Source organism: Neomonachus schauinslandi, chromosome 9 (assembly GCF_002201575.2).
Source record: "Neomonachus schauinslandi chromosome 9, ASM220157v2, whole genome shotgun sequence".
In the NCBI taxonomy this organism is placed as follows: Eukaryota; Metazoa; Chordata; class Mammalia; order Carnivora; family Phocidae; genus Neomonachus; species Neomonachus schauinslandi.
The window spans coordinates 83744823-83771837 of record NC_058411.1 but is presented as its reverse complement, the minus strand read 5'-3'; the positions used below and the strand labels follow the sequence as shown (position 1 = coordinate 83771837).

Genomic DNA, 27015 nt, shown 5'->3' with positions numbered 1-27015 from the left:
TTTAGATGCACATTTACATATCAGTTCAAATATTCCACATCATTTTTATGATTTCTGGTAAAAATGACTGCAGTTATTACAGATTGGAAAAAAAAATCCTTCACTTGAAAAAGGTGGTTTATATTCGTTGTTCATTTTTTCTTAAAGAGAAAGAAGACAATGCCTATAGTTGTGGTCATGGATACCACATTAGAAAATGGGAATCGGGGTGCCTGGGTGGCTCAGTCATCTGCCTTCAGCTCAGGTCATGATCCCAGGGTCCTGGGATGGAGCCCCGCATCGGGCTCCCTGCTCAGCGGGAACCTGCTTCTCCCTCTCCCGCTCCGCCTGCTTGTGTTCCCTCTCTCGCTATGTGTCTCTCTATCAGATAAATAAATAAAATCTTTAAAAAAAAAAAAGAAAATGGGAATCAGTAAATCTAGTGTTCTGGGTCCCACTGTGGTGTGCTCTTGGGGAAATCAGCTAACCTGCTGAGAGTCAAACTCTGTGGGATGTTATATAGATACAGTGAGAAAAGGAGGCAAAATAAGGGTACTTTTAAAAGCATTCCAATTAAAAATATTGTAAATACCTCCTATGCTTATTTTTAAAAACAAGCTTCCACTGCTCTTTAAACAGTGTGTGTTATGGATAGTTTTAGGAAATTGTGCCTTTGCAATAACAATAGTAACAATATACATAATATATCTGTATTCCTGAAGTTGAATATGCTAACAAGTACCAATAAGAATAAAGACTATATATTTTAAAGATTAAAAAAAAGATATAAAGGTATCCTTGGCTGATGATAGTAATAAAACTAGAAATTAACACAAAACTTTAAACAACAGAAGTTCTAGCCCTCTAGATATTACATATTGGCAACATACTCCTTAGAAAGTAATGAAAGAGATTACCATATATTTATCCAAACAACAGGATATAAGCAAATATGTGCTCAGAGTTAATTAATGGCCTTAATATTTTTATTATTTATTTTTTATTGCCTGATTGATTGCATACATAAAATTGTGTTCTCATTGAAAACAATTCAAATAATACAGTTAGTTCCCTTTGACCATCCTCTACATTCCTTATTATTCTGCACAGATAACCATTGTTAATAAATAACTCTGTTCTCTACCTCTTTCTGTGCATTTATTAATGTGCACATAAATGAATTTTGTTTTGTGTTTTTTAATAGGTTATTTTACCATGCCTTTTGTTCTGCAGATTGCTTTTTTACTCAGTGTCATAAATCTTTTCATGTCACTGCATATAGATCTATGGTATAGATTCTACATGATTCTTTATGACTACTGCATAGTAGTCCATAGTGTGTATATACAATATTTTATTTATCAGACTTGGAGCATTTAAGTTGATTTTCCCTTATTTTCCATTTTTCCCTTATTATAAACAATGTGTCAGAACATTTTTAGCTATTTGCTTTCTTGTACAATTGTATAAGTACTTCTCAAGGATGGAAATAATATGTGAAAGAGCTAAGTCATAATTATTTGAAATTTTAATAGATACTGCCACAGTGTCCTCCAGAGTAGTTTTACCAATTCCTACTCCCAACAGTGTTTGAGAATTTCTATTTCCTTCATATTCACCAATAATTACTATTATCAGTACTTGAAAAAATTAGATATAATCAACATTATAAGCCTGTGCCAGTCAGAATTTCCCTGATTACTAGTTAGTATTAGGTTGAGCATCTTTTCATATGATTGTTCACTAGTCTGTTGTGTTTTGTCTTCTGGGAATTACCTGTTACTATCCTTTGCCCATCTCTTTTGGATACTTTGCTTTTGTTTTATTGATCTTTAGAAGTCCTTTCAAATTATGGATACTAAACTTTGTTGCATGTTTCCCATATTTGTCCCAATTCTTTTATTATAAAGTTAAGCCATAGAGAAGTTTTCAGTGTTGATAAGGACAGATTTATCAGTCTTTTAGAGTTTTAATTTTTTGTATCTTAAGGCTTTCTCAATTCCAAAGTCACAAATATATTTTCTTATATTTTTTAAAACAAAATTTTAATTACAGTTATATTGACACATTTTCCTTTTAAAAATCAAATGTTAGACATAAAGCTAAAGTTCTGTTTGAGCACTGGCCTAAACCCAGAACCCCTTTCTGCCCTTCCTCAGTAGATATTCTGGTTATAAGTTTTATGTTAATCCTGTTAGAATGGCTATTATGCTATTACATACAAATATATGTAACTATAGAAATTATATTGTATCATTCAGTGTTTGGTTTTATTTGCATAAGTGTTATTACATGTGTGTCATTCTGCAACTTGTCATTTTCACTTGGAAATCTATGCAATATGTTCTTACATACAAAACGAGCTCAGTGTTTCTCAGTCTTGACATTTGGGCAGCAGTTCTTTTTCATGCTCCATGAATTGCAGGACAGTTAGCATCTCCAGCTCCTCATCCACTCATTCCAGTAGTGTTCCCTAGTCTTTATGATAACCAAAAAAATAAACCTTACCCCACGTCTTGCTGAACACCTCCTATGAGGTTGTACCACACTTAGCTTTTTAAACTGCACCTTTTAAAAACTGCATAATAGGGCGCCTGGGTGGCTCAGTCGTTAAGCGTCTGCCTTCGGCTCTGGTCATGATCCCAGGGTCCTGGGATCGAGTCCCGCATAGGGCTCCCTGCTCGGCGGGAAGCCTGCTTCTCCCTCTCCCACTCCCCCTGCTTGTGTTCCTGCTCTCGCTGTCTATAAATAAATAAAATCTTTAAAAAAACAAAACAAAACTGCATAACATTCTGTATTATATAATTCCATTTCATGGATGATAAACATTTAAGTTATTTCCAGTTTGTTGAATGATCTGTGACATTTCAGGGAGCTTCTTGCACAGGGAAAGAGGCAGTATTGCAGAGTAGTTTAGAGCATGGCCGATGAAGTCAGATCACATGGGTTAAATCCTGACTCTGCTACTTCATAGTAATGAGTCATTAGGTAAGTCTCTTACTGTCTCTAGGCCTCAGTTTCTTCATCTTAACAATGGAAGGTAATATTAGGACCTACCTCATAGGATTGTTGTAAAGATTAAATGAGTTAACGTAATGTGAAGTATTTTAAACAGTGTACCTCACATTGCAATTGTGCTTTATAAATATTTGCTGTTATTATATTATTATTACACACATTGAGTACATACTAAGAATTGCTAAATCATTAAGATGTAAGTCTTTATTTTAATGCCTACCAAAATAGAATAGAAACTTAAATGCCTAGTAAGAGAGAATGGATAAAACTATTACCGGCACATATAGTAAGAGTACTGGGCAGGATGTGAGGGCGATCTGGCTGCGACATCTGTCACCCCATTAATCGCCAGGGTTGATTCGGCTGATCTGGCTGGCTAGGCGGGTGTCCCCTTCCTCCCTCACCGCTCCATGTGCGTCCCTCCCGAAGCTGCGCGCTCGGTCGAAGAGGACGACCTTCCCCAATAGAGGAGGACCGTTCTTCGGTCAAGGGTATACGAGTAGCTGCGCTCCCCTGCTAGAACCTCCAAACAAGCTCTCAAGAGTACTGGGCAGCCATTTAAAAATAATGTTTCTGAGGAGATTTTAATGACATGAGAAAACAACTAAGATACAAGTGAATAAAGCAGGATGCAAATCTGTATATGTAGTATGATCTTAATTATGTAAAAAGAATGTTATAAATAGAACGTGAACTGGATGGGAATATACGAATGGTTATCTCTAGGTTGTGAGTGTATAATGCTTTTTATTTTCTTCTTTATACTTATCCAAATTTTCCAAGATTTCTTAATAAGCCTCCATTACTTTTATAATCAGAAAAAAACAATAACCCAGCTTCTTGGTACAATAAATTAAGTATAATTATACAGTTTACTTTGTGATCTGCTTTTTTTGCACTTAGCAGCACACAATGTATTTTCTAATAAGCAAATTAACTGATAAGAGTCAGAAAAATCAAGGGGAAAGATTTTAAGCTAATACTGCTAAGTTATTTTTATTTTACTATTTTTGTCCTTAAAGTTCTTGCCCTACAGTTACTTAAAATCTACCAAAATATAAAGACAAGTGACCAAAACATGTGTCCTCATTTCTGGTCGTTTCTCTTGGTAGCACCCCAGCAGTCAGTGACTACTCTAGAATTGCTTTGGGTCCTAAACGGGGTCCGACTGTTACTGAAAAGGAGGTGCTGACATGCATCCTCTGCCAAGAAGAACAAGAGGTGAAAATAGAAAATAATGCCATGGTATTATCGGCCTGTGTCCAGAAATCCACCGCCTTAACCCAGAACAGGGGAAAACCTATAGAACTCTCAGGGGGTATGTATTGTTTAATAAATATCCTTTTGAGCATTTCTTTTCATACTTATGTAATTAGAAAAAATATTGAAAGAAGTTTGGGAATGAGACTGTATTTAGCTTTATTTAGTCAGATCACATTTTATCATGTGTAAAATGGACTCTGGGTCTTCACATGCCATGTTGGCTCCTTTGTTTTATTTTTTAATTTTAATTTTTGTTACACTTGGCCACATTGCTCAGTCTGTCTCTATCTACCTGTCTATCTCCACTTCTCTTTCCTGAACCTTTTGAAGGTAGGATGCAGGCATATGGCTTTCATCCCTAAATATTTCCATATGCATTTTCTAAAGCTAAGGATAATCTATTACATATCTATCATACCATTATAACATTTTAAAAGATGAATAATAATTCAGGAATATCACCTAATCCATATTTGGATTTTCCCAGTTGCCCTCAAAATATCTTTTTTTTTTTTAGCTAGACTTTTCTTTTTTCAGGATCCAGACATGTTTCATGCATCGCTTTTATTATGTCTATTTTAGTCTAATTTAATCTAGCCTTAGTCACTTAACCTTTTTTTTTTCATGATAACTTCTTTGAACTTCTTTGAACAATGCAGACCTACTGTTTTGTACAGTATCTTACATTGTGGATTTGTCTGTTGCCTCAAGATTAGGTTCATATTAAATATTTTCTTGGCAGGAACACTAATTAGGTAATGCTTTTGGTTTTGGTTTTGTTTTGTTTTTTGGGTTTTTTTTTTTTACATTGCATCAGAGTTAGCTGCTTTATAACATACTCTTGGAATAATAATAATAATAATGATAAAAAAAGACTAACATTTATTGACTATGTACTGTATGCCAGGCACTGATTAAGTGCTTTTTTGGGTATTTACTCACTTAATCCTCACAACAACTCTATGAGTTCGGTACCAATATTGGCTCCATTTACAGATGAAGGAACTGAGGCACAGAGAAGTTAAATAATTTGCCCAAGGCCATGAGTTATACATAATGAAACCAGATTTTGAGCCACTTCGTCTTTGCTTTGGATTTTTCCAGTAGATTATAATGCCTTAAATACCCCTTAAAAAGTAATTGAAATTACTCTTAAAATTACAAAAGCAAATTGTGCTTCAATCATAGAAAATCACTTCAACAACTAAGACAAAGCAACTTAAACCTGATGTTCAGAATAAAAGTGCAAATCAAAAATAGAGGATGTCATTAATTCATACTAATTTTAAATCCTACCTGGAAGTCTAGCTTTTATTTTTCTCTAAAATTTTTATTTACTATTAAGAATATATTTCCTGCTATCAAGATACTATGGCAGTTTAGTTGGACATTCCTAAGAAAGCTTATGGTTAGAAATTTAGACCTGATAATCTCTCTCTCTCTCTTTTTTTTTTTTCCATTTTATGACCATGGGGGAGATGAATACATACCTCCTATTTTTGTCCTCCTGTACCAGAAACCGTGGACCCCCTTTTCATGGATCCAGACTTAGCATATGGAACTTACACAGGAAGCTGTGGTCATGTAATGCATGCGGTGTGCTGGCAGAAGTAAGTTGTCCTTCTGACCTGTTCTTGAAAGAAACTAGGAATAATTGAAGTTCACTAAAGGACACAAAAAGGCATGTTTTCTCATGTCTTCTTTCCTTCCTTTTTATGTGAATAAGTGAAGCAGTTTTAATTACTAATTTTGTTTGCGTGATACTCATTATCACCTTTAGAAATGGGTGTAAAAAGTTATCAACTTTAAATTTTCACTACCCCTTTGTATTTCCTCTCCATAAGCTAGTTAGTTGCTCTTGATCAGTATTTGTGTAAAAGAAGCTGTAATCTTTCTTCCTAAAAAGTCTCATTTCTCTGAAAACAGAATAAAAAGTACCTTTGAGATAAAATAGGACAAGAAATTCTAGTTCCACCTCTAAAAGAGAAAAATTCAGAAATATAATTCCTAGGAAATCTTTTCTATAGGGTTCACCCTTTTGACATTATTAAAATACATAATTTTCCTGTAACAGCCTTTACTATTATAGTTGACCATTGGAAACTGAGGGAAGTAGTGTCTACATTGTATTTCCATGCTTTTGAGTTAGGAGCCACGTTATGATTCAGTAGAATTATTTTAAATTTGTTTCTGGCATGATATGTCCTCCATTTTGCCACCAAAAGAATGGGTATCCTGTTTCTTCTGTAATTGTAACTTGGGTACTGGGGCATATAGATTCTAAAGACATTTATTGAAGCAAAAATTCCAGATTTTTGTCTCTTGGATTAGAACAAAGATAAATGCATCATTCTGAATGGACACATGCCTTGGAATTTTGCAGGTATTTTGAAGCTGTGCAACTGAGCTCTCAGCAGCGCATTCATGTTGACCTTTTCGATTTGGAGAGTGGAGAATATCTTTGCCCTCTTTGCAAGTCTCTGTGTAATACTGTGATCCCCATTATTCCTTTGCAACCTCAAAGGATAAACAGGTATATTTTAATTCATGTTTTGGTTAATTTTTTTAAAAGCTATCTTTAATCCTTTCATTTGTATCTGTTTTGATTAGATTGCTAGTTTCTTTTGCTATTTAAAGTAAGTAATACTTTTTCTTTTCATAACTTGTATTCTACTTTCTAAATACGATGAAAAGCCCCAGTTTTTGGTCTCTAAAATAACTGTAATGTTCATTAACTCAAATCTGTTATGTTGTGTGTGTATCTTCTAACAGCCATGAAAGCAGTAGAACTTGGATCTCCACCTTAGCATTCACATAAGGAGAGAAGATGCAGAGAAGATTCATTTCTTTCATATAGTCCTTTGATACCATTAGAGTTACTTTTTAGAATTTGGTTTCTCTAAAAGTCTTCGTATTATTATTTTTAATTCTATTTTTTCAGAAGATCCAGTTTTCTAGTTGTAGAGATGTGGACAGAGTGTTAAAGTAAAAAAAACACTAGATTCATTGTGTATCTTTGGATAGCCTTTGAATTTTTAGACTAAGTTTTTAAACTTTTCTGTTTTGACCATTTACAAATGGAATTTAACAGCAAATTTATTCATTTGTTATGATAACTATAACACTTAATTGTATATTTCTGTGTTGTCACTGTTGTATATGATGATAACAGTATTATTATTGTTACTTTATTTTTTTTAAACTCAACAAATTTGTAATAATCAACCTAAGTTTTGCTAAAGAAAAAGATTTTGTTGATAAAAACACTTTCAACATGTTTCCACAACAAAAGTGCTCAAGGGTGATAGGCTTGGCAATCAGGGTCAATAAGTAGTTGTTCTGTCTCTACTATTCCATGTCATTAGAAAACCTGATTTGGAAATTGTCTTCTACTCAGCATATTGGGACATAAAATGTCATCTTTTAGGAAGAAGGTGGCATTGGAAGCATTTATCTTTTTTGAGTAATTGATATGTTCTAGGCACTCTACCAAGCACCTGCTACATTATTTTTTTAATACTCAAATAGCCTAACAAAGGCAGGTACTGTTATTCCCATTTAAAAGATAAGGAATTGGAGACTATGAGTAGTTTTTACTTGTCCCAAGACAGACTCAAGATTTGAACCCAGACCTGACTCGAAAGCCTTACCTAACTATTACACATGAAGACAAAAAACAAATCATAATAAAATTAAGTGACTTTTCCAACTTCTTGTTAGCCTGTATAAGCCTTTTTTTTACACAGTGGTTTCCCAAGTAAGGATTATTAAACATGTAAATTATTCTCTAAAGGAGTGTTCAGCACCTACTTGCCTTGATATCTTTAAGAATAGGATGCTTCAGGGGCACCTGGGTGGCTCGACTGAGCCTCTGCCTTCGGCTCAGGTCATGATCTCAAGGTTCTCCCTGCTCAGCAGGGAGTCTGCTTCTCCCTCTCCCCCTGTCTCCCCCCACTTGCGCTCTCTCGTGCTCATGGGCTCTCTCTTTCTCTCTCTCTCAAATAAATAAATAAAATCATTAAAAGTAAAAAGAAAGAACAGGACACTTCAGGGCAGTCCTTTCTGAAGTTAGACCAATCCTTACAACTGGGTCTCTTTGAACCTGTGACACCTTTAATGTGTAGTAACACCTTCGTTACTTAGGATCTGAAATACATAATTATACATAACATTTTTTTTTTTAAGATTTTTTTTTTTTGACAGAGAGAGACACAGTGAGAGAGGGAACACAAGCAGGGGGAGTGGGAAAGGGAGAAGCAGACTTCCCGCAGAGCAGGGAGCCCGATGTGGGGCTCAATCCCAGGACCCTGGGATCATGACCTGAGCTGAAGGCAGACGCTTAACGACTGAGCCACCCAGGCGCCCCTATACATAACATTTTTATTAGGCACTTGAACTTACCTATGTATTTGAATATATTTGCCTTTTTTGTTTTTAGAAAATCAACATGAGTATAATCTAAGATGTGAAAGTTAAGGGTGTATAAAAAATTCTTAGGACAAATTTATGTCCAGATATGTGAATTTTGGCACAGTTCATTGTATAATTTCACTTCACAAGACTGTCTTTTCAACAGTCCCTTTTAATAACATTGTTTCTAATCTTCTTGGTTGTTAATAAAAGTTTGCTTCAGGCCCCTGCCCTTATGGAATTTATATTACAGAAAGGAGGGAACAATAATAAACATATGAATACAAAATGAGAAATACTATGACAAAACTAAAGCAGCAAGGTGAAGGGCTAGAAACAGACGGGGTGCATGAGACTATGGACACAGTCATCAGGGAGCTTCTCTTTGGGATAATGACATTTGAGTAGGGACCTGAATGAAGTGAAAGACAAGTAGTGCTAATTTCTGGGAGAAGAGAATTCCAAGCACAGGGAATATAAAGAGCAAATGCCCTGAAGTAGGAATGTATCAGCATGTCGGAGGCACAGCAGAAAGGCAGTATGTTGGAATGGAACAAGCAAAGAACCAGATCGTAAAAGGGCTTATAAGGTTAGAAATTAGAATTTTATTTTTAGTATTAAAAACACATAGTATTTTATGTGTGATGGGAAACCATTGGAGTATTTTGAACAGAGGAGTTATATCAGATTTACATTTTAAAAGATCCTTCTGGCTGTTGTATAATGAATACATAGATAATAATGAAGCACTGTTGTGGAAACTTTGGAAGGACAGTTAATGTATTGAAATAGTTCAGGTGAGGGATAATGTAACTTGGATTAGGGTAGTAACAGTGAAGGTAAAAAGAAGTGATCAACTTGGGTTATATTTAGAAGGTAAAACCAGCAAGACTAACTGCTGGGTTTGAAGGTGGGCTGTGAGAGAATCCGAGAAATCAGTGATGACACCCATTTTTTATTTGAACGACTAGAATGGTGATTCCATTTATTGACATTTGTTACTTCTAGGTGTTGGGCCTGTGAGTGGTATCTTATTCATTGTACTTGTAAAATTCTCCTCCCTCCTCAAACTACATTTTTTATTTATTTATTTTATTGAAATATAGTTGATACACAATGTTACCTTAGTTTCAGGTGTACAACACAGTGATTTGACAAGTCTGTATGTTATGCTGTGCTCACTACAAGTGTAGCTACCATCTCTCACCATACAACACTATCACAATACCATTGAATATAATCCCCATGACTTATTCTTTCCATAACTAAAAGCCTGTATTTCTCACTCCCCTTAACCCCTTTTGGCCCATTCCCTGCCCCTCTAGTAGCCATCAGTTTGTCTTTGTATATGGGTCTCTTTCTGCTTTGTTTGTTCATTTGTTTTGTTTCTTAGATTCCACATATAAGTGAAATCATATGGTATTTGTCTTTTCTCTGTCTGACTTACTTCACTTAGCATAATACCCTCTAAATCTGTCCATGTTGTCACAAATGGCAAGATCTCATCCTTTTTTATGGCTGAGTAATATCCTGTGGTGTATATATACCACATCTTCTTTAACCATTCATCTGTCAGTGGACACTTAGGTTTGCTTCCATATTGTGGCTATTGTAAATGATGCTAAAACTACATTTTTAGACATATGTGTTACTGTGACCTAGGAAGTTAATCTGAAGGAATTTGACCTTTTTTATACAACCATTTATCCATAGAAAGACTCTACAAGTTCAGCTTTTCAGTTTGAGTTGGTGCCAATGGCTTAATAATTTTTAAATGTCATTTTTCAGTGAGAATGCAGAAGCTCTTGCTCAACTTTTGACCCTGGCGCAATGGATACAGACTGTTCTGGCCAGAATATCAGGTTATAATATGAAACATGCCAAAGGTTTGCTTAAAATTATTTTATATTTAGTTGTGTGAGATTTAAGTGTCAGAGTCTTTAATTTTTTCTCTAGTACTAACTGCTCTAAAATACGGTTTGCCAGTACAGATTTTTTGAATATCAGGAAGTAAAGGTTTTCAAAGGCAAGACTAAGTTTGGCTTAAATCATTTTATTTGATTAAATAATTTTTATACTGGCAAGCAATATAGACAGTGGTTAATCTAGAGTCACACTGCTTGGAGCTCACTGTCTCTGTGATCTCAGACAAGTTATTTAACCTCTCTGTGCCTCAACTTTCTTATTTGCAAGGTGGGAATAATAATAGTACCTATCTCACTGATTGAAGGATTGAGTTATCCTTTGTAAAGTGAAACAGTGCATGGTACATAGTATAGGCATTAGCCGTTACTGTTACTAATTTCATTAATATGTTGTTATTAATAACAAAAACAACATTTAAAAACTGTTACCTCATTTATATATTCCTTACAGTTGAGAGATAAGACTATCTAACAACTCTGAGAAGTAAACAACAGCAGGCAGATTGAGGAGGGAAGTCAAAATTTGAAGAATGCTTGGCAATGAGTTTCCTGGGTTTTTTTCCTCCTGTATTTCCCAGCTTTGACCCCAGGGTAGCCTGAGTCACAGAGCTTTGCAATGGACATGAACAGCAAAAAAATTCAAGAGAGATCCCCTTTTTGGCCAGAGGATCAGGAAAAGAAGCCTCTCAGACCTGGAGAGTGTAAAGGGAATTCCTGTTGTGGTGTTTTCATCTTCTGACCCTCTCCTGAGGTCAGCCCCAGTCATGGAGCTACAGTGCCATGGTGGCCATATAGACACGTAAAATCCCAAAAGAAAAGCAGTATCTCTGGCCGGAGGAACTGGAAAAAAAGGGACCTCTGTGTTCCAAAGAAGGCAGGGTGAATCCTCATTATTTTTTTCTGTCTTTGCCTCACAGCTCCACCCCACAGGTAACCCCAGTCGCCTGAATCTACTTAACAACAGAGGATACTAAAACTGAGGGAAACATGTCATTTTGGCCAGAGGAACTGGGGAAAAGGGCCCCTTGGAGCTAGAGAATATGGGGGAAATCCCAGAGAGGAGAGAGCCTATAGAAGGGGAATCTCCTGTTTTTGAGACCAGCACAAATCTTGGACTTGCCTCCAAGATGCACTTGTGTAGAATAGGCCCAAAGGAACAGCAGCATGGTTGAGAATGAAGCTGCATTAAACCACTGCTTAAGTCTCAGACTGACCCGAGTAGTACATGTACAGGCAGACCCAAGCAGCATAGCAAAGGCTCTAAGACTAACACTGGAACCACCATACACAGTGAGACAAAACTTGTTGAACCTAATTGGGTGGTTTGCCTACTGAAACAAAAAGAAAGGTACATTTTCCCAGAGAATTTTAACAAGAACCAAAACCTCACAATATAATATTCAAAATATGCAAGATAAAATCCAGAATTACTCAGCACACAAAGAACCAGAAGAATCTGACCAACTCTTAAGGAAAAAAAAATCAAATGCCAATCCTGAGATGTTTTAACATTGAACTTTTTTTGACAAAAAATTTAAAACACCTATATAATCATTAAACATAAGGTAAAGGTGAACACTTTTGAAATGATTGGAAAAATAGAGCTCTCAGCAGAAAAAAATAGAAACTATTAAAAAAAAAAAGAACCAAATGGAGATAATAGAATTGAAAAAGTACTGTATGAAATAAAAATTAACTGGATGGATTCAATAGTAGAATGGAGATGGGAAGGGTAAGAGCTAGTGAACTTGAAATTAGATCAGTGGAAATTCTCCAGTCTGAGGAATAGACAGAAAAGTGATGGAGAAAAAAAAAAAGAACATAGCTTTAGAGACATATGGACCCAATTTTTTTAAATCCAATATTTATGTCCTGCAAGTCCCCAAAAGAAAAAGGATGATAGAGAAAAAAAATTCTTTTTGAAGAAATAATGGCTGAAAACTTCCCAAATTCAGCGAAAAATATAAATTTACATATTTAAAAAGTTCAGTGAACCTCAAAGATAAACTGAAAGAAAACCACACCTACATAGATCATACCCAAACTGTTAAAAATCAAAGATGAAGGGAAAAAATCTCAAAAGCAATCAGAAAAAGACAACTTGTTTCATATAGGGGAACAACAATTCTAATTTGATGAGGAAATGGAACCAAAGTAAGGTTAGTGTTCACCCAAGGTCTTAGTAATGGTGGCAGAGCTAGGATGCAAACCTAGGCACCTTGGCTCCAGATCGTCTGCTCTTATTCACTAATGTATACTGCCTTACTAATAGAATACTATGCATCCATTAAAAATGGAACTATAGAGGGGGAGTTACCAATGTGGAAAGACATTTATGATCCGTTGGTGAAAAAACAAGATACAGAACAGTACTGTGATTTTGTCTTTATAAAAAAATCTGTATGTGTAACATTCATATGGAGAACAGAAGAATATCACCCAAATGTTATTAGGGTAGAGAAATTTTAAATGATCGTTTATTACTTGTTAACATTTTCTAAGTATTCTAAAATGGTCATATATAATTTTAAAAAGCTAGGAAAGTGTGTGTCACGCTAAACCCTCATGATTTTTCTTTCTTTTTCTTTTTCATTTATAAGGAGAAAACCCAGCAATTCCAGTCTTACTGGACCAAGGAATGGGCGATTCCACTTTTGAGTTCCATTCTATCCTCAGTTTTGGAATTCAGCCTTCGTAAGTATCTAAATAGTTAAAAGAAGTTTGTAAATGGCTGTAAAAATAAGAATGAAGAATAATCCTTCCTTCCATCCTCCCATCTCTCCTTCCTGCTTTATTTGTAAAATTATTTCTTTACCCCATTTTTATCTTGTTTTCTTTCTCCCTGAAGTTTTATTTGTACAATAAAATTAAGTGGTTTGAGTTATTAAAGTCCTGCCTACAATAAGAACAGCACTTAAAAGACTTTAATTAAAGTCATATCTAACCTGCCCTCTGACTTCTGAAAAGTCTCCAGTCACCCACCTCTCCAATTCATTTTTCTTGTTGGTAAAATTGAAACAGTAGCCTATTATCTTACATATAAGATTATTGGAAAAATACTTATGTGAAGACACTTTGAAAAATATAATGTATCCAAATCAGGTATTATTATTTATTAGATATTATCTGATGTACATTTTTTTAGTCGTGATCCTTGTTTATATTGCATATCTCATTGTTATTGAAAATACTTGTTAGAAAAGGAAGTTCAGGAAACCAGAAATTACCACTCCAAGTACATGACATACACTTTTCTCTCTCTCTTTCTCTCTCTGTGTCTCTCACTCACGCGCGCGCACAGACACACACAAACACACACACACACACACAACGTGTTAACACTGAAGTCCTTCTTAGTCCCTTTTCCAGACACTAAAACTTGTTAAGTCAGATCTGTTTCCTCTGAATTTTATTCCTTCTTTGCAGTTTGTCCTTAATTTGGACCTGGATCCTTTCTGCTGTGATCATTTACTGCATCTTTTACAGGAACTAAAGTTATATGGGCCATTATCATTTTGTAAGAGATATTTTTCTGCCTCTAAGAGATGGAGTTCTGCTTTTCCCATTTTTTCCTAATGAATAAATCTTCAGAGGCTCTCATCTCTAATTTGACAAAAAGCAGTTTACTTTGTCAAAAGGAGTTAAATTGTTACTTCAATACCTAATTGGACTTCTGAGTAGGTAACCCCATTTACTAAATTATTATATAAATTTTTCTTGTTTTATTTTTAGGATAAAATATTCTAATAGCATCAAGGAAATGGTCATTCTCTTTGCTACAACAATTTATAGAATTGGACTGAAAGTACCTCCTGATGAAACGGATCCTCGAATCCCCATGATGACCTGGAGCACGTGTGCTTTCACTATCCAGGCAATTGGTAAAGCCTATGAGAGACTGCTTTAGAGGGTTCATAGAAACAGAATTAACATTGATTCACCAAATTTTTCCTCTTTTTTCCCCTGATGGCTTAAAATAGCTTGAATTGTTGGAGAAGTATTAGTATTTCAGTGTATTAGTGTAGCCTGATGCCATTTAGTCTGAGAATTTTTGTATCAATCCCTTTTTAACTACAGTATTGGCCATATATGCAAAATAAGCTCAAAATATTTGAAAGGTATAGCATGAACCAAGCTATATTCAAAAGCTGGCAGATTTACAACACTAGAAAATCAAGAAAAAAGGCGAAGAAGAATCAAGCCAGAAATGTTCAGTAATTTTTGTTTCTTTTACACCTTGAGAGAAAAAGAATGGAAACCAAAGTCACCTAAAACATTATCAGGAAAAGGAAGGGAAGACTGAGGTAGTCAGGAGAGACAGATTAGTGGGCAGGAACTAAGAGGTCAGAAGGGAAGCCCACTGACAAAATCCCAGCCATATTGAAAGCTTCTTATAGAAAAGTGTAGCAATCAAATCAACATTTGTGTTTTTTGTTTTTTTAAGATTTTATTTATTTGAGAGAGAGCACAAGCAGGGGTAGCGGTAGAGGGAGAGGGGGAAGCAGGCTCCCCACTGAGCAAGGATCCCGACGTGGGACTCGATCCCAGGACCCTGGGATCATGACTTGACCCGAAGGCAGTTGCCTAACTGACTGAGCCACCCAGCCGCCCCTCAAATCAACATATTGTACACCTTAAATTTACACAGTGTTATGTGTTAGTTATATATCAGGAAAGCTGGGGAGGGGAGAAGAGTGTAGTTGTGAAGAATTGCTTAGATTTTAAAATTAGCATATTTGCTTATTACAGTCATGAGATACAATATTATCTGAAAAAGAATAAGAACTGTAATACTTTTATGTCCCCTTTATCCAAGACAGTTTCAATTTCCCTTTCCAGTGTAAATTTTTAGCAGTTGTTTTTAATAGAGTCTACCATTTTGTCTTTTTTTTTAAGATTTTATTTATTTATTTGTCAGAGAGAGAGAGCACAAGCAGGGGGAGCGGCAGGCAGAGGGAGAAGCAGACTCCCTGCTGAGCAGGGAGCCCAATGCGGGACTCGATCCCAGGACCCTGGGATCATGACCTGAGCTGAAGGCAGACGCTTAACCAACTGAGCCACCAGGCATCCCAGTCTACCACTTTTTCTTGATTTACATATATTTTTGTAGCAAGACACTATTTTGTGATTCAAATTAAGTAGTGGGAAGCCACTTCTTTCACAAAACCTTCCTGCATACCAGCTTCAGCCTCCTAAACAGATTTTAGGAGTTAATCCAAACCTGTCAGACTTAAATCATGGATAAAAGATAATATACAGGTTTATATTTACTCTGATTAAATAAAATGGGAAATAGGAAGAATGAGATTTTTTTTTTTTAAGGTTTTATTTATTTAAGAGAGAGAGAGCATGAGCAGGGAGGGAGGAGCAGAGGGAGAGGGAGAAGCAGACTCCCTGCCGAGCAGGGAGCCCGACGTGGGACTCGATCCCGGGACTCCAGGATCATGACCTGAGCCGAAGGCAGTCGCTTAACCGACTGAGCCACCCAGGCACCCTGGAAGAATGAGATTTAAATAGAATAGAATCTAAACAAATTGATAAGAAATATAACGTATTCTTTTAAGAGTCATGATCTACTACTAAGTATCGTGAGACTTTCAACGAAGGCATTTTATACTTTACTGTCTTTGGCAAGACAAACATAAGGAATCAGAAGTTTATATTTAGAGAGTTAACATTTAAAAAGTTCCGTTTTTGGGCCCCTGGGTGGGCGCCTCAGGACCCTGGGATCGAGCCCCACATCGGGCTCCCTGCTCAGCGGGAAGCCTGCTTCTCCCTCTCCCACTCTCCCTGCTTGTGTTCCCTCTCTCGCTGTCTCTCTCTCTCTGTTAAAAAATAAAATCTTTTAAAAAAAATAAAAAGTTCAGTTTTTGTCATAAAAGTGATGAGAAGTTCACTGGAGAATAGGACTAAATTTTTCTGTGTGGTTCTGTAACCTAGTAATTGGATTTTATTTGATTACTATAGTGTTGCACTGTTTTCACAGTGCTTTTTCCATCCAGGGGACATAGTGCTCTACTTTATTCCTAGTGCATAAGCAGCTAACTTACCTCATTCCCTGTGGGTGTGGAGTGACATATACAGGATGTGTTGGCATGGTTAGGAACTATCGTTAAGGAATCAATATACAACATCTTTTATTAATGTCCATTCAAACTTGGAAAAAGAAAATAGGAAATAAGCCTTCCTTACTCATAGATGTATCTGCTGCCAGAAAGCAATGAAAAAAACAAGTAATATAGCAATAAATACCCTAGCCAGCAAGGCAAAATGTATATGAATCCATGGGTTTTGTTTCTTTTTTTAATTTTTGGTTTCGGTTTTTTTCTTATAAATGTAATTCTTTTTTAATAGTACCTATAAGAGCAATAGTTACTTGCATCTGCCTATGTATTTTAAAAAAAATAAGTTGTGATTATACATAAAAATCACTTGTTTAAAAATTGTTGGCATAGAAGCAATGTTAAAAGGATGAAAAATGAACCAGGATGCTTTGTTTTTCCCAAGTATTCTCTATAGATAGCTGCAGGGGCTTTATTATTTATAATAACAGTTTGTAAGTGATCTACATTTGCTTCTATAATATCTTCTCACTCAAAAATTTGGAAATTTTGGCATAGACATAAACATGAAACTTTGAGGGGGAAAAGTGCAAATCATCTGGTCAAAAATAGAATCAGTTAAAGAACATCTGAAGCCAAGTATACAATTGTAGCAGTATTCAGGATTTATTATTTTTGTTTTTCTTACTCTTTGAGAAAACCTCTTGGGAGATGAAGGAAAACCTCTGTTTGGAGCACTTCAAAATAGACAGGTGTGTATATTCCAGCAGGGTATGTGTAATTCGTGGTAGGCTTTTTTTGGTATAGTCTACAGTTAATTTACCATTTTTTTTAAATCATTTTTTTAATTCACTCCTTTTTCTATAAAAATGAGCAAAATTCTTTTTTTTTTTTTTTTTAAAGCTACTTCGGTCTCACAGGAGACTGGCCAACATTGTGCACTTTAGAGAGCTTACTCAATCTTGGTGGTTAAATGTAATTCATAGAGAGATTTCAGATGATACTCAGTTACTTTTTCTCCCCCTACTCTGTTTATTGCCAAGTCAGAAACCTCCTGTCTCCTACATTTTCCTTCCTCACTAATTTTGCCGCATCTTGTAACATTAAGTATTAGTGTTGGCTTAACTATAAATGAATCATCATAGTAAATTCAAGAATAAAACTAAGCCATGGCTCCTTGATGGGCAGATCTTGGCACTACAGGACTATACTCCTATCTCCAGGCCTAAGCCTCATATTGTAGGGGACCCTGGAAAATAGTGCTCAACAAATAGCCCCACGAAAACAGAGTGGGCAACCAAGGATTCCCTAGACCATCCCCTCCTTGCCATTTCCCTCTTATTTTCCTGACAACTGGCACAGGGGACTTGTAGTCCACAGTGTGCTTCCCTACAGTTCCTGGCCTTCTGGTTAGGAAGCAGAAGATCTGAATTCAATGGAACGTTTGGGGTTTTTTGCCATCGTTTTAGAATTTCTGTAATATATTTTTTTTGCCCAGGCCTCAGCAGAGTAAATTAGTCCAGACATTTAAGAAATTGACTGGGGAAAATGAGTACTTAAAGGAGAATTGAAATAATTAATAGCTTTAATACCTCTTTGTCATGGGAAAATCTGTTTAAAACTTGATGAGTTCATAAAACTTTCTAAAAGTACTAAAAATATTGTAATTTATTTGCAAGAATGTAAAGTATATAATAAGTCTGCATCTAATTCTTGCAGACTGGGATTGAGTTCTACAGTGAGTGACTTCGGCCTATCATCGTCCCTTATCTTTTTATGTTTCCCTCTCTTACTGTCTAGCATAATGGTCTGAAAGCATTAATGCAGTTTGCCATTGCGCAGAAGATTACCTGTCCTCAGGTCCTGATACAGAAACATCTGGTTCGTCTCCTATCAGGTAGTCTCTTCTGAATTATTATTAAATTATTACTTATATGTCTTTTTCCATTGCATTTCTGGCAATGTATTTCATTAGGAAACAACACACTGCACTAATTTTGAACACTCACTACAGCAGCTTTACAAAAGAAAAAACAAGAGACCTGGATGCCCCCATAATACCTGCAATCTTATTTTATTTATTTATTTATTTATATTTTTTTTAAAGATTTTTATTTATTTTTTGACAGAGACAGCGAGAGAGGGAACACAAGCAGAGGGAGTGGGAGAGGGAGAAGCAGGCTTCCCTGCTGAGCAAGGAACCTGATGTGGGGCTTGATCCCAGGACCCTGGGATCATGACCTGAGCTGAAGGCAGACACTAAACGGCTGAGCCACCCAGGCGCCCCCCTGCAATCTTATTTTAAAACTCAGCTTATTTTCCAAATGTTTTTAACTTACATCTACCCACGTAGGGGCTTTATTGAACCAACGTCCACAACCGCTAACATGTTTGTATCCTAATCTGGTTAGAAAAGGGATCAATGATATGGATAGATCATTTAAAAATAGGTTTAATTTTGCTGGATCAGGGGGATATTCCTCATCCTCATTTCACTTGCACTGCTTTGCAAGCTCTCTCTGCTCCCCACTCCAAATTCTTCACATATTTTATGTATCACAAGACATTTAGAGGGGCGCCTGGGTGGCCCAGTCGTTAAGCATCTGCCTTCGGCTCAGGTCATGAGCCCAGGGTCCTGGGATCGAGCCCTGCGTCGGGCTCCCTGCTCCGTGGGAAGCCTGCTTCTCCCTCTCCCACTCTCCCTGCTTGTGTTCCCTCTCTCACTGTGTCTCTCTCTGTCAAATAAATAAAAATCTTTAAGAAAAAAAAAAGACATTTAGAAATGCATAGTTTGGAAAAAAGTATTAAGGAACATTGGATAAAAGTAATTCTTACTATTCACTGAGTATATACTTATTGAATAATCTCTGTTTCCTTTACGCTATTTACCTTTTTTCCTCCTGGATCTTATCTTTCAACTCTTAAATTATATACAAGGCTTTCTAGGAATTTTTTGTCAGTTTAACTTACTAATTATGGTTCCCATATCTTAAAGGTGTGATGTGCCAGTTTACCAGTTTCTGTATTTTATAACCCTGTTACATTTTTGTTTTAGGTGTTTTACATAATATTTAACTACATTGCTACCTTACTGAATGAATTACACTGTTTCTTTTTTTTTCTTTTTCAGTTGTTCTCCCTAGCCTAAAATCAGAAGATACACCTTGCCTCCTATCTATAGATCTCTTTCATGTTTTGGTAAGTGTTCAACAAAAGTTCTTAAGTCTCTCAAGTTTATGATTTCATGTATTTTCCCATTCAAATTCATGTTCTTTGTTCAAGATTATAAATTAGTGTTCAAACTATAAAATTTAGTCTCTTGTCCATTCTGTTTACAAATAGATACAGATTTGACTGAGACCATCAAAATGACTTTAAAGGGTGCTTAGGTGGCTCAGTCGGTTAAGCGTCTGCCGTCAGCTAAGGTCATGATCCCAGGGTCCTGGGATCTAGTCCTGCATCGGGTTCCTATTCAGCGGGGAGCCTGCTTCTCCCTCTCCCCTGCTTGTGCTCTCTCTGTCTCTCTCTCCCTCACAAAAATAGTAAATAAAAAATATTTTTAAAAAATCACTTTAAAAATGAAAGCACATTTACTCTTTATTTTGTGACAGGTATCATCCTAGTTGATTATATTTAGTTGGTATCTGTCCAAGCAGACTTTTTCTTTTTCTTTTTTTTTTTTTAACTAACATATAATGTATTACTTGTTTCAGGGGTACAGGTCTGTGATTCATCAGTCTTACACAATTCACAGCACTGACCATTGTCCCCAGTGTCCATCACCCAGCCACCCCATCCCTCCCACCCCTACTCCACTCCAGCAACCCTCAGTTTGTTTCCTGAGATTAAGAATCTCTTATGGTTTGTCTCCCCCTCCAGTTTCGTCTTGTTTCATTTTTCCCTCCCTTTCCCTATGATCCTCTGTCTTGTTTCTCAAATTCTTCATATCAGTGAGATCATATGATAATTATCTTTCTCTGATTGACCTACTTTGCTTAGTATAATACCCTCTAGTTCCAGCCATGTTGTTCCAAATGGCAAGATTTCATTTTTTTTTTTGATGGCTGCATAATATTCCATTGTATATATATACCACCTCTTCTGTATCCATTCATCTGTTGATGGACATCTAGGCTCTTTCCATAGTTTAGCTATTGTGGACATTGCTGCTACAAACATTGGGGTACAGGTGCCCCTTTGGATCACCACATTTGTATTGTTGGGGTGAATACCCAGTAGTGCAATTGCTGGGTCAGAGGGTAGCTCTATTTTCAACTTTCTGAGGAACCTCCATACTGTTTTCCAAAGTGGCTGCACCAGCTTGCATTCCCACCAACAGTGTAGGAGGGTTCCCCTTTCTCTGCATCCTTGCCAACGTCTGTCATTTCCTGACCTGTTAATTTTAGCCATTCTGACTGGTGTGAAGTGGTATCTCATTGAGGTTTTGATTTGTATTTCCCTGATGCCGAGTGATGATGAGCACTTTTTGAGGTGTCTGTTGGCCATTTGGATGTCTTCTTTGCAGAAATGTCTGTTCATGTCTTCTGCCCATTTCTTGATTGGATTCTTTGTTCTTTGAGTTTGATAAGTTCTTTGTAGATTTTGGATACTAGCTCTTTATCTGATATGTCATTTGCAAATATCTTCTCCCATTCTGTTGGTTGTCTTTTGGTTTTGTTGACTGTTTCCTTTGCTGTGCAAAAGCTTTTCATCTTGATGAAGTCCCAGTAGTTCATTTTTGCCCTTGCTTCCCTTGCCTTTGGCGATGTTTCTAGGAAGAAGTTGCTGCGGCTGAGGTTGAAGAAGTTGCTGCCTGTGTCCTCCTCTAGGATTTTGATGGATTCCTGTCTCACATTTAGGTCTTTCATCCATTTGGAGTCTATTTTTGTGTGTGGTGTAAGGAAATGGTCCAGTTTCATTCTTCTGCATGTGTCTGTCCAATTTTCCCAACACCATTTGTTGAAGAGACTGTCTTTTTTCCATTGGACATTCTTTCCTGCTTTGTCGAAGATGAGTTGACCATAGAGTTGAGGGTCCATTTCTGGGCTCTCTGTTCTGTTCCATTGATCTATGTGTCTGTTTTTGTGCCAGTACCATACTGTCTTGATGATGACAGCTTTGTAATAGAGCTTGAAGTCCAGAATTGTGATGCCATCAGCTTTGCTTTTCTTTTTCAACATTCCTCTGGCTATTCGGGGTCTTTTCTGGTTCCATACAAATCTTAGGATTATTTGTTCCATTTCTTCGAAAAAAGTTGATAGCATTTTGATAGGGATTGCATTAAATGTATAGATTGCTCTAGGTAGCATAGACATTTTCACAATATTTGTTCTACCAATCCATGAGCATGGAACGTTTTTCCATTTCTTTGTGTCTTCCTCAATTTCTTTCATGAGTATTCTATAGTTTTCTGAGTATAGGTCCTTTGCCTCTTTGGTTAGATTTATTCCTAGGTATCGGGGCACCTGGGTGGCTCAGCTGGTTAAGTGACTGCCTTCGGCTCAGGTCATGATCCTGGAGTCCCTGGATCGAGTGCCGCATCGGACCCCGTGCTCAGCAGGGAGTCTGCTTCTCCCTCTGACTCTCCCCCCTCTCATGTACCCTCTCTCTCATTCTCTTTCTCTCAAATAAATAAATAAAATCTTTAAAAAAAAAAAAAAAAGATTTATTCCTAGGTATCTTATGGTTTTGGGTGCAATTGTAAATGGGATCGACTCCTTAATTTCTCTTTCTTCTGTCTTGTTGTTGGTTATAGAAATGCAACTGATTTCTGTGCATTGATTTTATATCCTGCCACTTTACTGAATTCCTGTATGAGTTCTAGCAGTTTTGGGGTGGAGTCTTTTGGGTTTTCCACATAAAATATCATATCATCTGCAAAGAGTGAGAGTTTGACTTTTTCTTTGCCGATTCGGATGCCTTTTATTTCTTTTTGTTGTCTGATTGCTGAGGCTAGGACTTCTAGTACTATGTTGAATGGCAGTGGTGATAGCGGACATCCCTGCCGTGTTCCTGACCTTAGGGGGAAAGCTCTCAGTTTTTTCCCATTGAGAATGATATTCGCTGTAGGTTTTTCATAGATGGCTTTTCTGATATTGAGGTATATACCCTCTATCCCTATACTCTGAAGAGTTTTGATCAAGAAAGGATGCTGTAATTTGTCAAATGCTTTTTCTGCATCTATTGAGAGGATCATATGATTCTTGTTCTTTCTTTTGTTAATGTGTTGTATCACATTGATTGATTTGCGGATGTTGAGCCAACCTTGCTGCCGAGGAATAAATCCCACTTGGTCGTGGTGAATAATCCTTTTAATTAGACTGTTGTATCCTCTTGGCTAGTATTTTGGTGAGAATTTTTGCATCCATGTTGATGGGGTCTTTGTCCGGTTTTGGGATCAAGGTAATGCTGGCCTCATAAAATGACTTTGGAAGTTTTCCTTCCATTTCTATTCTTTGAAACAGCTTCAGAAGAATAGGTATTAATTCTTGAAATGTTTGGTAGAATTCCCTTGGGAAGCCGTCTGGCCTTGGGCTCTTGCTTGTTGGGAGATTTTTGATTACTGCTTCAATTTTCTTAGTGGTTATGGGTTTGTTCAGGTTTTTCTGTTTCTTCCTGGTTCAGTTTTGGTAGTTGATATGTCTCTAGGAATGCATCCATTTCTTCCAGATTATCTAATTTGCTGGCATAGAGTTGCTCATAATATGTTCTTATAGTTGTTTGTATTTCTTTGGTGTTGGTTGTGATCTCTCCTCTTTCATTCATGATTTTATTTATCTGGGTCGTTTCTCTTTTCTTTTTGATAAGTCTGACCAGGGGTTTATCAGTCTTACTAATTCTTTCAAAGAACTAGCACCTAGTTTTGTTGATCTGTTCTGCTGTTCTTTTGGTTTGTGTTTCATTGATTTCTGCTCTGATCTTTATTATTTCTCTTCTCCTGCTGGGTTTAGGCTTTATTTGCTGTTCTTTCTCCAGCTCCTTTAGGTGTAGGGTTAGGTTGTGTATTTGAGACCTTTCTTGTTTCTTGAGAAAGGCTTGTATTGCTATATACTTTCCTGTTAGGACCACCTTTGCTGCATCCCAAAGATTTTGAACAGTTGTGTTTTCATTTTCATTTGTTTCCATTAATTTTTTAATTCTTCTTTAATTTCCTGGTTGACCCATTCATTCTTTAGTAGGATGCTCTTTAGCCTCCATGTATTTGAGTTCTTTCTGACTTTCCTTTTGTGATTGAGTTCTAGTTTCAAAGCATTATGATCCAAAAATATGCAGGGAATGATCCCAGTCTTTTCGTACCAGTTGAGACCTGATTTATGACCTAGGATGTGATCTATTCTGGAGAATGTTCCATGTGCACTAGAGAACAATGTGTATTCCGTTGCTTTGGGATGGAATGTTCTGAATATATTGTGAAGTCCATCTGGCCCAGTGTGTCATTTAAAGTCTTTATTTCCTTGTTGATCTTTTGCTTAGATGATCTGTCCATTTGAGTGAGGGAGGTGTTGAAGTCCCCCACTATTGTTGTATTATTGTCGATGTGTTTCTTTGATTTTGTTATTAATTGGCTGCTCCCATGTTAGGGGCATAGATATTTAGAATTGTTAGATCTTTGGACGCCTGGGTGGCTCAGTCAGTTAAGCATCTGCCTTCGGCTTGGGTCATGATCCCTCGGTCCTGGGATTGAGTTCTGCATTGGGCTCCTTGCTCAGCAAGGAGCCTGCTTCTCCCTCTACCTCCCACTCCTTCTGCTTGTGCTCTCTCTCTCTCTCTCTGTCTCAAATAAAGATAAAAAACCTTTAAAAAATAAAATAAATAAATAAATAATAAAATTGTTAGATCTTCTTGTTGGATAGACCCTTTAAGTATGATGTAGTGTCCTTCCTCATCTCTTGTTATAGTCTTTGTTTTAAAATCTATTTGTCTGATATAAGGATTGCCACCCCAGCTTTCTTTTGATGTCCATTAGCATGGTAAATGGTTTTCCACCCCCTCACTTTCAATCTGGAGATGTCTTTGGGTCTAAAGTGAGTCTCTTGCAGACAGTGTATAGACGGGTCTTGTCTTTTTATCCAATCCAATACTCTGTCTTTTGATTGGGGCATTTAGCCCATTTACATTCAGGGTAACTATTGAACGATATGAACTAAGTGCCATTGTATTGCCTGTAAGGTGACTGTCTATATTCCTTTCTGGTCTCTGTTACTTTTAGGCTCTCTCTTTGCTTAGAGGACCCCTTTCAATATTTCTTGTAGGGCTGGTTTTGTGTTTGCAAATTCCTTTAGTTTTTGTTTGTCCTGGAAGCTTTTTATCTCTCCTTCTATTTTCAGTGACAGCCTAGCTGGATATAGTATTCTTGGCTGCATATTTTTCTCATTTAGTGCTCTGAATATATCATGCCAGTCCTTTCTGGCCTGCCAGGTCTCTGTGGATAGGTCTGCTACCAATCTAATGTTTCTACCATAATAGGTTACAGACCTCTTGTCCCGAGCCGTTTTCAGGATTTTCTCTTTGAGACTTGTGAGTTTTACTATTAGATGTCGGGGTATTGACCTATTTTGAAGGGGGTTCTCTGTGCCTCCTGGATTTTGATGCCTGTTTCCTTCCCCAAAGTAGGGAAGTTCTCTGCTATAATTTGCTCCAGTATACCTTCTGCCCCTCTCTCTCTTTCTTCTTCTTCTGGGATCCCAGTTATTCTAATATTGTTTCGCTTTATGGTATCAGTTATCTCTTGAATTCTGCCCTCGTGATCCAGTAGTTGTTTATCTCTTTCTCAGCTTCTTTATTTTCCATCATTTGGTCTGCTATATCACTAATTCTGTCTTCTGCCTCATTTATCCTAGCGGTTAGAGCCTCCATTTTTTATTGCACCTCATTAACAGTCTTTTTGATTTCGACTTGGTTAGATTTTAGTTCTTCTATTTCTCCAGAAAGGGATTCTCTAGTTTCTTCCATGCTTTTTTCAAGCCCAGCTAGTATCTTTATAATTGTCATTCTGAACTCTAGTTCCGACATCTTACTAATGTCCGTATTGATTAGGTCCCTGGCAGTTGGTACTGCCTCTTGTTCTTTTTTTTGAGGTGAGTTTTTCCATCTTGTCATTTTGCCCAGAATAGATGAATGAGAGAACAAAATGCTAAAAGGGTAACAACAACCCCAGAAAAATATACACTAAACAAATCAGAAGAGACCCGAAACCGGGGGGAAAAGAAAGGGAAAAAAAAGAAAAGAAAAGAATATGATCAGGCTGGTGAATAGAACAGAGCCACACTAGATTTTGGGTATATTTTGGTCTGTTAGAAGAAATTGTCTCCCAAAATTTTTAGGAAAGAAAAACATATATATACAAAAATAAGGGTAAGTACAATGAAGGGATGAAATATGACTGTAAAGATGAAAATTAAAAAAGATTTTAAAACAGGAATTGTTGGGGTGCCTGGGTGGCTCAGTCATTAAGTGTCTGCCTTCGGCTCAGGTCATGATCCCAGGGTCCTGGGATTGAGCCCCACATCAGGCTCCCTGCTCCACGGGAAGCCTGCTTCTCCCTCTCCCACTCCTCCTGCTTGTGTTCCCTCTCTCCCTGTGTTTCTCTCTGTCAAATAAATAAATAAAATCTTTAAAAAAATTTAACTTTGAAAGACTAAAGAATCATTGGGGGAAAAGCCATGAATTCTATGTGCTGTATTCCCCTAGTGCTGAAGTTCTGCTGTTCTCATTGATCGGTAAACTTGGTCGTGGCTGACTGTTCTTGCTTATCTTCTAGGGGAGGGGCCTGTTGCAGTGATTCTCAAATGTCTTTGTCCCAGGCAGAATTGCAGTGCCCTTGCCCGGGGCCAGGCTAAGTAATCTGCTTGGGTTTGCTCTTGTAGCTTTTGTTCCCTGAAAGCTTTCCTTACAGCTTTGGAGGATGAGAAGAAAAATGGCGGCCTCCCAGTCTCCACCCTGGAGGAGCCAAGAGCTCAGGGCCTCACTCCTCAGTGCGCTGCCAGAGAAAAGCAGTTAATCATTCCTTTCTCCCTGGTCTCTGGCCGCACTCCGTGCGCTCACCCACCCGGTGACTGAGCGTTTCTATCTCTGGCACATGACCCCGTTTGGAGTCTCCAAACCCAGCAGAACTGCACCACTCCTCCCCGGGGGAGGAAGGGTAGTCTCCCCAGAGCTGCTGCTTGTTGGGTCCCTGCTCAAAGAGCAGTGGCCCGACTGTGCTGCGGATCACAGTTTATGGCAACCCTGAGCTGAGAGCCCACTCCTCAGCTCCATCTTTGCAGCCAGCTTCCCGGCTCCGATACCTGGGAACTCTGCCACACTCAGGCCCCCCCAGTCTTCCTGTGACCCCAAGGGTCCTGAGACCACACTGTCCC

General features: G+C 37.2%; 1 protein-coding gene across 1 annotated transcript in view; it reads left to right on the top strand.

Annotated features, from left to right (window-relative positions):
* The window catches only part of UBR1 (ubiquitin protein ligase E3 component n-recognin 1), a 150696-nt gene that overhangs the window by 88502 nt on the left and 35179 nt on the right, over window positions 1-27015 (top strand). The window contains exons 30-38 of the mRNA XM_021695652.2: window positions 4110-4315; window positions 5777-5870; window positions 6644-6793; window positions 10459-10556; window positions 13196-13289; window positions 14328-14476; window positions 17354-17409; window positions 18458-18554; window positions 19788-19855. Of these exons, the coding sequence (XP_021551327.2) occupies window positions 4110-4315; window positions 5777-5870; window positions 6644-6793; window positions 10459-10556; window positions 13196-13289; window positions 14328-14476; window positions 17354-17409; window positions 18458-18554; window positions 19788-19855 (1012 nt within the window). The remainder of the gene's footprint in view (window positions 1-4109; window positions 4316-5776; window positions 5871-6643; window positions 6794-10458; window positions 10557-13195; window positions 13290-14327; window positions 14477-17353; window positions 17410-18457; window positions 18555-19787; window positions 19856-27015) is intronic.